Here is a 13,064-nt window from a genome sequence, read left to right as displayed (position 1 = left end):
GCGCAGGCCCCCCGCGAGCGGAACGAGTTCCCGGAGGACCCCGAGTTCGAGACGGTGGTGCAGCAGGCCGAGCTGGCCATGGAGCGCTCCATCTTCCCCGAGCGCATCTACCAGGGCTCCAGCGGGAGCTACTTCGTCAAGGACCCTCAGGGGGTGAGAGCGGGGACCGCAGCCGCGGGCTGCTTGGCCGGTGGGTGTCGGGGGCTGTTGTGGTGGAAGGACGAGTTGAGAAGCCGCCTGCGGGAGAAACTTGACCGTGAGGTTCCCTCGGTAGGACTGTGGGGGTCCTACCGAAGGTTGGGAACGGGGAAGCCCTGGGCATCGGAGAAATAAATCAGAACCCGTTTGATGGGGGAGGGTGAGCGGAAAATGAAAAGAGGAAATTGACCAGATAGAAGAGGCCAGGAGGCCGGTGGCTGGTGGGGCAATCCGCCTCTCTCAGCAGAGCAGCGCTCGGAGGGGGTGATTTCTGGCAGGTTCTTTAGCGTTAAACTGCCAGGACTACCACTGGAACATTGATTTGAGGTTTTGGGCTTGTTCTTTCCCTTTCGAATCGAATCTGTGTGCCCCTAATTACGGAGGATGGTGGGCCACCAGGGGCTTTGAGGATGCAGTTGCAGCCATCTGTGCCGTGGAGGATGTCTCCTGTCACTGCCCAGGTCCCTTCCTGGCAGACGGGGATGACAGTGGGCGGACTCACCTGTCTCTTCTGCCCTGGCGGCGACTGGCCTGATTATTGCTCACTGCTTCTGGGAAGTGATTTCAGTTGCTTTTTTACAGTTCCTCAGTTTAGACGTGGCGTTTAGGGCCTTGGGGTTGTCAGCTGCCTTTTACTTTGGTTTCTCTCCAGGTCTCTCGCAGTTTTCCTGGGAGCGACTCAGGTGGGAGTGTTTGCTGGCCTTTATTTCACACCCCCTGTGTGTGGTGTTTGGGTGGGATGTGTATAATGGGGATGGGGTTGAGGATGGGCTAGGACGGGTGTAGAGTGACTGGGGTCTTTATTCCCTGTGACCCCTGTGAAAGAATGGAAGGTACGATGATCAAACCAGGTTCCGATTAAACCGGGTGTCATTTGAAGAACCAAGCTGAAACCCACCGTCATTGCTATCCAGTCAGTTCTGACTCAGACCAGTCAGGTAAGGACAGACTCGATGGCCCCTAGGGCTCCCAAGGTTGTTAATGTTTACAGAAGCAGACTGCCTCAGCCCAGCTGGTGGGTTGGAACTAATGACCTGTCCCACCACGGCTCCTCCTGGAAGAACCAAGCCCCACTGCCATTGTGTGGGTTCTGATTCATAGCAACCTTATAGCGTAGAGTAGAACTACCCCTTTGGGTTTCAGAGCCTGTACATCCTTACAGAAGCAGCTAGTTTCATCTTTCTCCTGCGGAGTGGCTGGGGTTTCAAACTGATGACCTGATGCTTAGCAGCCCAATGCTTAGCCTACTCAAATTTGCTGCCATCCGGTCAATTCTATGTGTCCCTATTTATTGAGGATGGATGGGGAGCCACCAGGGGCCTTGAGAACTCACAGTGACCCAATAGGACGGAGTAGAACTGCCCTGTGGGTTTCTGAGACTAACTCCATGGCACAGCGGATCTCAACCTGTGGGTCGAGACCTCTTTGGGGGTCAAAGGACCCTTCCACAGGCGTTGCCTGATTCATAATAGTAGCAAAATGACAGTTCTGAAGTAGCAAGGAAAATAATGTTATCGTTGGGGGCGGGGGTCACCACCACATGAGGAACTGTATTAAAGGGTCGTGGCATGAGGAAGGTTGAGAACCACTGTCATGGGAAAAAGATGAGGCTTTCTACTCCCACGGTTAGCTGCCTGAAGTGTAACTCACTATGCCACCAGGGCTCTGTTTTGCTTAGCTCACAGTGCTGGCTCATTGAGAGAAAGACAAGTGTTATCGTTAGAGTTGCTAAAATGGTGAGTGCCCAAGTTCCCTCAGACTTTCCCGACATCTTTCCTCTAGATTGCGGGTGCGTGGCCAGAATGAGCTGGGGCATCCGGTCTCTGGGTTAGGGTCTTCTCCCACGTGAGGCATCAACCCTGAATTATCAAGAGCCAAAGAGCAACTTTGCTATCCACTCAAGAGGTAGGGGAAGTTTCAGAAGTAGCAAATCTTTCCAAGGGACAGTGAAAATCTGCTCTCAAATGAAGAAGCAGTGAGTTAAATGAGTTAAATGGAAAACTCAAAAGGGAACCAACACTTTTAGGAGTAAGGAAGGGTGAATGTCTAGCGGTCTGGAGGTTACTGAGATGTTCTTACTCTGCTTTATTTGAAGACTTGGTGAGGGTGATATAAGAGAGGGCTAAGGGATCTTGATAGGAACAGGAGGAAGATTTTTGTTTTTCTTTCATGAGACCATGACGGCTCCCTTGGAAGTGTGTCAGGTCAGCTGAGAAGGGATCTGGGGCGCTGGAGTAATGTGATCTCTATGCCACCTGGTTCATTAAGCCCTACCTCCTCATTCCATAGGCCACAGAGAACAATGGACTATAGGTTATGATTTTGAATGACTCCTGTCATTTTACAGGACCCCTGTCTTTGAAATTTCCTGCATCTTAACTTTTTGTTGAGGGGACATCAAAACACAGATGCCCTGACAAAGTTCATGAACCTGACCCTGCTGCTGCCACTGAGAAAAATGTGGTGAGAAGCCGAGGACCACTTTCAAAATGCTGTTGGTGGGTCACGTTAATCTGCAGGCCCACTATAGTTGGTATTATCATCTTTGTTTTTATTTTTGGCTTGTAAGAATAGAAATGTATTGTCTCACCATTGAGCCATGACGATTTCTCCCGAAACCCTGAGCGAGATTCTGCCAAGCTTTCTCCTGGCTTCTGGGGGCTCTGTGAGTTCCCTGGCTTGTAGCTGCAGGGACACGTGGTGTTCTTCACTTAGTCACCTGGCGAGGCTCTGCAGCCCTAGTTGTTGTCGCCAGGTGCCGTCGAGCCTGTTCTAACTGGTCGGGATCCTGTGTACAACAGAGAGAAACACTGCCCGCCCCTGTGCCAGCCTGGCCGTTGTCTTTGTGTCTGAGCCCATGGTTGCAGCCACTGTGTCCGTCCATCTCCTTGAGAGCCGCCTTCCCTGTCACTGCCCCTCCACTTTACCAAGCATGACGTCCCTTGCCAGGAACTGGTCTCTCCTGACACCATGTTCTGGCCGTCCTTCTGAGACAGATCTGTGGATCTGTTCTTTCTTTTGGCAGTCCGTGCTGCTTTGAATACTCTTCACCAGAACTGTAATTCAAATGCATCAATTCTGCTTTAGTCTTCCTTATTCAGTGTTCAACTTTCACATGCATATGAGGCGATTGAAAATACCATCAGGTGCACCCTAGTCCTCAAAGTAACATCCTTGCTTTTCAATACTCTAAAGAGGTCTTGTGCAGCAGGTTACCAAACGCAATGCATCATTTGATCTCTCTTGGCTGCTGCTTCCATGAGCATTGATTGTGGATCCAAGCAAGACAAAATCCTTGACAGCTTCAATCTTTTCTCTATCATGATGTTTGTTACCTATTGGTCCGTAGTTGGGAGGATTCTAATCTTCTTGACATTGAGTTGTAATCCATACTGCAGGCTGCAATCCTCGATCTTCATCTGCAAGTGCTTCAAGTCCTCCTCGCGTTCAGTGAGCAAGGTTGTGCCATTAGTGTATTTCGGGTTGTTAGTAAGCCTTTCTTCAGTCCTGATGCCACAGTCATTCTTCTTCAAATAATTCAGCTTTTCTGACGATTTACTCCACAAACGAATAACTATGGTACGAGCAAGCAACCCTGATGCACACCTCCCCTGATTATAAACCTTGTGCTGTTTGCACAACTGCCTCTTGATCCTGGGATATGTTCTGTGTAAGCACAATGACGTATTTGGGAATTCCCACTCTTAAGGCAATCGATAGTTTGCTGTGTTCCACACAATCAGGTGCCTTGGCATAGTCAGTGAAACACAAGTAAACATCTTTCTGATATTCTCTGCGACCAAGATCCATCTCACATCATCAGTGATACCCCTTGTTCTGCATCCTCTTGTGAATTCCACCTGAACCTCTGGTAGCTCCTTGTCAGTGTGTTGCTGCAACCATGGTTGGACGATCCTCAGCAAAAATGTACTTGCATGTGATATTATTGAGATTGTTCTACAATTTAAGCATTCTGTTAGGTCACTTTTCTTTGGAATGAGTACAAATATGGGTCTTTTCCAGCCAGTTAGCCGAGTAGCTGTCTTCCAAATTCCCTGGCATCAACCAGTAAGTCCTTCCAGTGCTTCATTAGCTTGTTGAAAATTTCAGTTGCTTGAACTTCTTCCTTCAGCACCATTAGTTCTTGCTCATATGATGGAACGTCAACTAGTTCTTTTTTTGGTACAATGATGCTTTCGTCATCATTCAATATTTTGCCCATAGAATCAATCTTTCAAGAGTGCCACTTGAGGCTTGAATTTTTTCTTGCATTCTTTCAGTTTAAGACATGCCGAGTGTGTCTTCCGTTTTGTTTTTCTAACTGTGGCTCTTTGCACATGTCTTCATCACGGTCCACCCTGTCTTCTTGCACTGCACTTTGAAAAGCTCTGCTCAGCTCTTTGCCGACTGCCTCCTTTCGTCCCCTGCCTTAGCTGCTCCGCATTTGAGAGCAAGCTTCAGTCTCTCCTGACGTTCACTTTGATCTTTTCTTCCTTCCCAGTTGTTTAAGTGACCCTTTGCTTTATTCATGAGTGATGTGCTTGATGTCCTCCCACGGCTCATCACGTCTTCTGTCATTAGTGTTCAGTGTGGCAAATCTGCCCTTGAGATGGTCTTGAAATTAGGTGGGAGAGACTCAAGATGGTATTTTGGCTCTCATGGACATGTTTTAATGTTTTTTATGTCAAAAGGTAGTTATTGTGTCGTACAGTTAATACTTAAATAATAACAATAAAAGAGGTATACAGAACTACATTGTGGTATAAGAAAGAGTTTTAAAATTTTAATGAAAAAATATTAAATAATACCTGGCCCAAAAAAACCCAATAAAACTATTATTTAAGATATTTCCATATCGGTTCTTGATTGGTGTCCTCACTTGCAATATTCTCGCTCTCTTTTTTTTTTAACAGTTTTATTAGCATTCCCTGATGTGTTTTTATTTTCTGCAGCTTCACCCTGAACTTACTTAGGAGCAACTGGTCGTCTGCTCCATAGGCATCCCCTGGCCTGCTTTCAGCTGCTGATAGTGAGCTGCTCCGTCGTCTCTCCCACAGATGACTACGTCTGTGGGAAGAGACAGGTCAAACGGTTCTGCGAAAATCTTTGTTGAGCACAAATGGACTGAATTGTTTTTTATGTGGATTCCCTTCATACAGCAACACATACTATACAGGAGACACCAGCAACACAAGAACCCTGAGAGGCAAAGATTGTAAATAGAACTTGTATTTCCCAGCAATCAGATGTTAGCCTATACTCTAAGTAGGGCACTAGCAGCCCAAGAAACTCCAAAAATCAGAAATTTAAGTGGGCCTGATATATCCCATCACTGCCAGATACATGTCATTAATGTACAATACATCCTGATAGTAGATTTTCTACTATGGTCATCAATGTGAAATGGCAGATAATGGGTCCGTGGATAAGTGAGGCGAAGCGTATTTTATCTGACAATGCTCACGTGTTGTTGTTGGCTTATCTGTTGTTTGCTGACTTATGGCACCAGCCTGTGTTGCAGAATAGAGCTGTCCCATGGAGTTTCCTTGCTGTGATCTCTCTGAAAACAGCTCACCAGGCCTTTCTTCTGTGGAGCTGCACCACGCTTTCAGGCTAGCAGCTGATGGCTCTGTGTCACAGGTACTATTTTAGGTGCTTCATAAATAATAACTCATTCAGTCCTCATAATTCTCCCAGGTGGGTATTGTCATTCCCATTTTCTAGATGATTACCTTGAGGCCCGGAGAATATAAGCACAATTTACCAGCGGCTCACAGGTACTAAGTAGTGGAAGTGGGATTTGAACCCAGGGAGAGCCCTGTTGGCTTAGGGGCTATGTTGTTGGGCTGCTAGTTGCACAGTGCAGCAGACAAGACCACCAGCCTCACTGAGGGGAAAGATGAGGCTTTCTTCTCCCATAAAGAATTACCGTCTCAGACACCATGGGCAGCCCAACCCTGCCCGAGAGGGCCACTGTGAGTCGGAATTGACGTGATGGCACTGAGTCTGCTGTCGTTCTGGCTCCAGAGTTCATGCGCTTAACTCTATTCTACCCCACTGACTCAGAAAATTAATTTTTTTCTTAACTGTGTTATTGGCATATCATTCACAGATCATACAACTAATAGTTCAATAATATTGAGAAGAGTTGTACAATCATCACCACAATTTTAGAACATTTTCTTTTTTCTTATACTCATTATTAATGGCTCCCCCCCCACCCCCTTTCAACTTCCCTTAGTTTCTTCTTTCAGGTACTGTGTTGGCCAGGATTCAGTTTGGCTCTGTGTGTCAGAAATTGTCCAAGAACTACAGGGTCTGCTCAGGGCTGGCGGGGAATTTCATTTGTCGGGGGTGCCGGTTCCTTCTACCCCGCGACTCAGCCATCCTTGCATGTGACTGCCTCATGATCCAAGATGGCTGCCCAGGCAGCATAAGTCTTGTCTGCTGTTCATTCTGTTGGAAGACTAAAGGAAAGGCAGAGGGAGGGCTTGCCCCTTCCCTTTAAGAACACGTCCAGAACCCTTCCGCTTATATCCGCGTGTCCAGACTAAGCTGCAGCCGGAGCTGCTAACAATGGTCTGTTGTGCGCAGCTAAAAATCAGGAGGTCCTGTGTCTAAGGAAGGAGGGAGAACAGAGATTGGGGAAACCTAGTGTTTTTGCATGGCTACTTTTGGAGGCTCTGTTTCCCAATTTAGGATGGTTTCTCTCTCAGAGTCAGCAAGTGGGGACTTGAAATAGTGAGATGGAAAATGCTAGGTCTGAAGTCATGGTGGAGAGTGCTCAGATTACTCATCTTCACTTACATCCTTGTACTTGAAGCTGGTCTCAGTTATCTACTGCTGCTAGAAAAGAAATCCCTCAAGTGGATTGATTAACAAATAGACTCTCATTCTCTCACGGCTGAGAAGGCCAGAAATCCACCTTTGGGGCACTGGCTCCTCAGGAAGACTTTCTCTGCCTCTCAGCTCAGGAGAAATAGCAGTCCTTCTCTCCTTTCAATATCTGTTGGCCCTGAGTTTCTGGGAGATCTTCATGTATCTGATGTCAGTCTTCCCCTGGGTCTAGGAGGTTCTCAGAGCAGGGGTCCTGGGTCCAAAGGCCATACACCACTACTGGCTCTTCTGTCTTTGTGGTGCCGAGGTCCCGCCCTCTGCTAACTTCTTTCTCCTTTTATTTCTTGTGAGATGAAAGGTGATCCAGGCTATACCCCCCAAAAATTCCCCCTACATCTGATCAGGACTGTGGCCTGAGCAAGAGTATTGTATGTCCCCAGATCATGCCTCATTAACACCCACCCACACACACACCCCAGAAAATCTCAAAAAACCAGAACTCAATCCTTCCTCATTAACCACAGGCAGAAGTTAGGATTTATAACACTTTGAGAAATGGAAGATCATCACATGCTCCTGGGAATCGTGGCCAAATGACTTATATTTGGGGTGGGCGACCCACACAATTCCATCCATAATAAGGTCTGCCATGCCCAGTCAGCTGCAAATGGATTTTTTGGAGAGCATTTGGTGTTTTGTGAGACCAGTTAGATTAGCTGTCCATATTGCACAGAATCGCTGAAGGCCTCTGACTCATTAGTTTATTGAGAGGGTGAAGTGAAACACAGCCCACAGTAAGCCCCTGACAGGGTTACTGGTACTTAATAGGAACTCAGTCACTGTTCTTTGTTTTATTTTTAAGTTATATGTCCAGTGACATCTGGCATGAGTCATTTTGGGATATATAGCATCAAATAAAGTGAGAAGTGTATGATCTTGGTAAGATACTTCATCACCTTTGAAAATGGCAATTCACTGTTGGTGCCGCTTGCCCTCAGGTTGATCTCGACTCCTGGCGAACCCCTCTCTGTGCGCAGAGCAGAGCTGCTCCCAGAGCTTTCAACCACGGGGGCCCTGGGTGGGTGCAAACTGCCAGCCTTTTGGTTAGTAGTCAGATTGTAGCTGTTTTACCATCCAGAGACATTAATTCATTAGATACTATTTCATTAGATTCAAACATTTCATTAGATGACACGTTTCCAAATTTTACACAGACACAGCCTACATGTCTTAGGAATTTGTACCAATGATTTTCAACCTTTAAAAATTCTCCATCCACTCAGAGCTTTTTATGAAAACGGTCAAGTATTTATTTGCACATATTTGAAATATAAAATTTGTTACAATGTTGAATGTGTTTCCTCCCGATTATACCTCCACCCCCCAAAATGTTACTAACATTTAAAGGAGCTGTCATGTTTGTATATGACATGGAGGTGTAGGTCTGAGTTCTTGCCATTATCTTTCTGCTGTTACCAGCTGGAGCCCTGGTGGCCTTGTGGGCTAGGTGTTGGGCTGCTAACTACAGAGTCGGTGCTTCAAACCCACCAGTAGCTCTGAGGGGAAAAGATGAGGCTGTCTGCGTCCATAAAGATTGACAGCCTCAAAACCGCTGTTTTGGGGTCACTATGAGTCAGAAGTGGCCTTGGGCTTGGTTTGGATGTGGGGTCCTGCTGTTACCAGGAGTCGTGTCGGGGCCACCATTGTAATGGGTGGGACAGGTTGGATTGATTTCAGTGGAGCTGGAAAATAAAACACAGGCCTAATCTTCACTACATTCTGTTTGAACCTTATTTTCTTTCAGGGTCCCCTCTATTTGGAATAGTTTCATCCCTTCCTTTTTCAGAGAGAACACATAAATGTGGCTTCTTTACCTAAACAGCTCCGTCAAAACCCAAAACCAAACTCACTGCCAATAAGTCGATTCCAACGCCAGCAGTCCCCTAGGACGGGGTGGAACTGTCTGGTGGGTTTCCAAGACGCGAGACGTCAACCCTTGACAGGAATAGAAAGCTTCACTTCATCAGGATAAAATCTTACTAATAATTAAAAAACCCAAAAAGCTTCTCTTTGTCTTTCTTCTAGGAGCTGCTTATGACTTATGACCTTGTGGTTAGCAGCCCACTGCATGAGCACTGCCAGGGCTCCTCATGGCCGGGCCAAGGATGGGGGGGGATTTCCTCCAACCTCGGTTTCGTACAGCATTGCTAGATGTGGAGTCCAGGGAGCCCTTGGAAGGCCCGAGACCCAGCCATGGGTCCACACCCTCAAACCCAACCCACTGCTGACTCTGGGGAGGGAGCGGCTGGCAGGTTTCAACTGCACACTTGGGTGGTTAACCCACAGTGTCTCTCCAAGGGTCTGCAATGCCAACATGATCTTAATAATGCAGTAAGACTTTATTGACTGGCTTTCCTTCTTTTAAAGAGTGTACAGAGGCTACATCATGTGTGATACTGAAACAGGGCATGCTGATGCAGATGCGAGTATATTGCTGTCTTCTATTAATAACATTTTGGGGGAGATAATGACTGTCATTAATATGTGTTATGTCTGCTACCATGTAAATGGGCTTATTTTTATTTTCATGTGAGTAAATAGTTCTAGTTTTCCAGTTATTGTTTCTTTTCTTTTTTTCATTTAATCATTTTATTGGGGGCTCGTACAACTCTTATCACAATCCATACATATATCCATTGTTTCAAACACATTTGTACATTTGTTGCCATCATCATTCTCAAAACATTTGCTTTCTACTTGAGCCCTTGGTATCAGCTCATTTTCCCCCCTCCCTCCCAGCTCCCCTCTTCCCCATGAATCCTTGATAATTTGTAAATTATTATTTTGTCACCAGTTACCATTTCTAACATACAGCAATTAGAGGTTTCTCTCACATGAACACAGGCTTAGTTTTTAAGTGTAAGATGGGGTCTTGAGACCTAAAGTTGGGGAACTGTCAGTCTCCTCAGTTGTAAGGTCCCAAATGTCCTGTTCACCAAACTTAACCCCAATACCAGACTTCGTTCTTCAAGGTCATTTTTGCAGATTGTGGTTAGTGCAACGTGGCGACCTCATCAGCGGTCTCGGCTTAGGTTCCTCGAGGGAAAGGACCCCTTTCCGCGTGAAGCCCTCAGGATCCTGGAATTGCTCCTCGTGGGTCCTGACATCAGCCGGTCCTGCCATCTTGCTTCCTCTGCAGTTCTCATCTTATCCCCACCTTCTTGGGCCTCCAGCTCCTCAGCTCCCTGTGCGCTCACCGCCTTGGTTAAAAGAAGGCTCTGAAAGTGGGTGTTCTTCTAAAAACATGAACACCACACTTGAGACTTTCTCCTGGATGGAACAAAGGAACTCAAACTAGACGAATAAGGTTCCTTCCCCCCTTTTCATCTTCTCAGTTCTTCGGTAGGACCCTTGCCCTCGGGCCAATCATAATCTAGCTGGGCACCATCCAGTTCTGATGTCATGCTACAAGGCAGTTGTTCCTGAAGGCAATTGGACCCCTGCTTCAGCCCCTCCACCGATTTCTGACCCTCCCTAGTGTTCCCAGCGGGAACTTTCTAAGTTTTAAGACCCCAGCAACTCTGCCACAACTTAGGCGACAGAGCAGAAGCATCAAATCTGCTCTGAGGTCAACTGGAGCGTTCTGTGAACCATGCCCCGTAAGCTGAGGAGAATGTTGTTGGTTATTCAGTAACACGTGATGGCAACACAAGCTTTTGGAATGACGCCAGAACCTGTTTGATGTCTCTTATCTTGGAACTTTCCAACTGTGCAAACTAGGGACTGAGCAAATGTTAACAGAATTGCGTGGAACTGAGACCTAACCGTCTTGACAGGCACTTGTCTGTCTGTCCTTTCTTCATGTTGGTGGTTTGCACCCAGAAGCAACACGAGTGGGCTTTAACCCGACCAAATAGCAGTCTAAGTAAAACATATGCTTGCTCTGCAATTGTAGCTCTAAGACAAGTTCCTTAGCCCTGTCCCCTTTCTTCCCATCTACACAGTACCAGCCCAGAGCCCATCCTCCTTAGACATCTGGGCTCCACCACTTTCCTCCATCCTCCCCATCTACCCTTCCCCCAGTTGTCTAGACAGTGCTCTCTAAGGAAACGTCCCCTGTAACACTGTGATTGCCTTAGTAACCGTGATTGCACTGCTTCTGAGTCGATGGGAAATGCTCCTGATGGTTGGAAGAAATTGGGACATTGCAGAAGTCAGTCTTGATCATTAAGTTCTGCTTTCTTTACGTGGACGTATTTAAGCCCCAGGCCTGGTGTTTTGCAGCCCCGGCAAGAGTTAGGGACATCTTGGGCCCCTTTTCATCTGGGGCCCTAACTTAGTAAACTCCACTGTGTGCCTCGGTTATACGGACCATTCGGTTCTGGGCTGTGCCTCATGCCCTGTGAGCCCACAGTTAGATGTACTTGTCTGTCTTCCTCTGAGTGGCAGCTGGCTGCTTGTGCTGCCAGGTTGCTAGACCGGGACACAGAGGCAGGGAGGTGGTTAACCCTCTTGCTAGCTTCTTTGGAAAAGAAAACCATTCTGAAGAATTATGAATAAGAATACATGCAATTTACTTTTCCCAGTGAACAGTTAAATTTATTAAGATTATTTAACAAGTAAGTTTATCTTTAGAAATAAATGAATTGTTTTTGTTGGGAGGAGGGAAGTTCAGCTCCCTCAGATCCTTCCTTGTAAGACATCTTGAAGGACCCAGCAAGTGTATGCCTTCTGCTCTGACCTGCCATTCAGGAAGTGACGCCCACACAGAAATATCTTGTGACCAGGACGAGCTTGCGTTGGCTGTGGAGAGAGTCATATGATATGAAGATGAATCACTCGGGTTGCATCTTTGCTTTTCTTCCTTTGAGTCACCAGCTTGGGGACCAGAGAGAATGAGCTGTGTATAAAACACCCCCAGAGGCTGATTGATCTGGGGAGGAACCTCTTCAGGAAGGAGGCCAAGGGTCTAGGTGGCAGCCCCTTCCCAGATTTCCAAGGTCCTCTGAGTTACTGTCAGCGTGGGAGGATGAGGTTAGTCTTGGTGGCATCTCATGGTCTGGTCCCTTGCCTCTCAGGAGGACTGAAGAGAACCCCATGCTTTCTCCTGCTTTGATTTTTCTCCCTGGATGCTTTCGTCCTTTGACATTCCTGAACCTTTTATTTCAGGGTCTTTTAAACATCCAGGGGCTGGACACAGGAAGTTAAGCATCGAGGAAAGAATGTCCTTCACTTCATCCCACAGTACCTTTGATATTTTCTCTCAGTTGATCACTTTTGACTCTTCAGATAATTGATTCAAAGCAATACTGTGTATATTTGTGTTGCCCAATCTTGGGAGTTGGGATTTGATGGTACTAAATTTATGGTATATCATATAAGGTCCTGTAGGATAAATGAGGTAAGAGAAATCTCTCTCTCTCTCTCTCTCTCAGAATAGCGAGGGGGTGATGTCTGCCCTCTGACTACACAAGGGGATGGAGGACCCAATTCTACGTCAATCCAAGACTGATTCCTAGGAGGAACCCACCATCTCTTCCACTAGTGCTCTGCTTCTCTGCTGACACAGAACTCACAGACAATACTTATGATTATGAGGCTTATTAGGGAAGGCAACAGGTTACAATTGAGGATCAGAAAGAGCAGTTCTCTGGTCAAGCGGGCTTCTCAGCTGTGCCTACAGGCATAACCCACTCCCCTTGGCCTCTGTCTTACCTGGGGAAATGTCATAAAGCTCCTTTAATGCTGCCAAGAATCAACCCAAGGGCACTTCGCTCCATGAGTCAAGCACACCTAGCTCCCCAGATTAGGTACCTGGAGGCAACCCCTTCTGCCAGCAAGTTTATTCACTCTGGTCTGGGAAGTTTGCTTCTCTGCCTCTTGTTCTTGGTGTTAGTGCCAGTGCTGCCACCACTTGTCATTTCTCTCTCGTCCCTCTCCATCTCTGCAGTCACAGCTCCCCCTCTTTCTCAAGGAAGTTCAGCCCATAGATCTCAGGGTCCAAGGGACATACTCCTTTTTTTTTTTTT

The 13,064-nt window shown here is 46.8% G+C and overlaps 1 protein-coding gene across 1 annotated transcript in view; it reads left to right on the top strand.

Annotated features, from left to right (window-relative positions):
• Positions 1–13,064, top strand: part of PI4K2A (phosphatidylinositol 4-kinase type 2 alpha) — a 41,689-nt gene that overhangs the window by 10,001 nt on the left and 18,624 nt on the right. Inside the window, exon 5 of the mRNA XM_013004183.2 lies at positions 7–153. Within this exon, the coding sequence (XP_012859637.1) occupies positions 7–153 (147 nt within the window). The remainder of the gene's footprint in view (positions 1–6; positions 154–13,064) is intronic.

Source organism: Echinops telfairi, unplaced genomic scaffold (genome assembly GCF_000313985.2).
Source record: "Echinops telfairi isolate 266 unplaced genomic scaffold, ASM31398v2 ScPeMD7_70;HRSCAF=299, whole genome shotgun sequence".
In the NCBI taxonomy this organism is placed as follows: Eukaryota; Metazoa; Chordata; class Mammalia; order Afrosoricida; family Tenrecidae; genus Echinops; species Echinops telfairi.
Note: the sequence above shows the minus strand (reverse complement) of the source record. Positions and strands in the feature narration are given on the sequence as shown.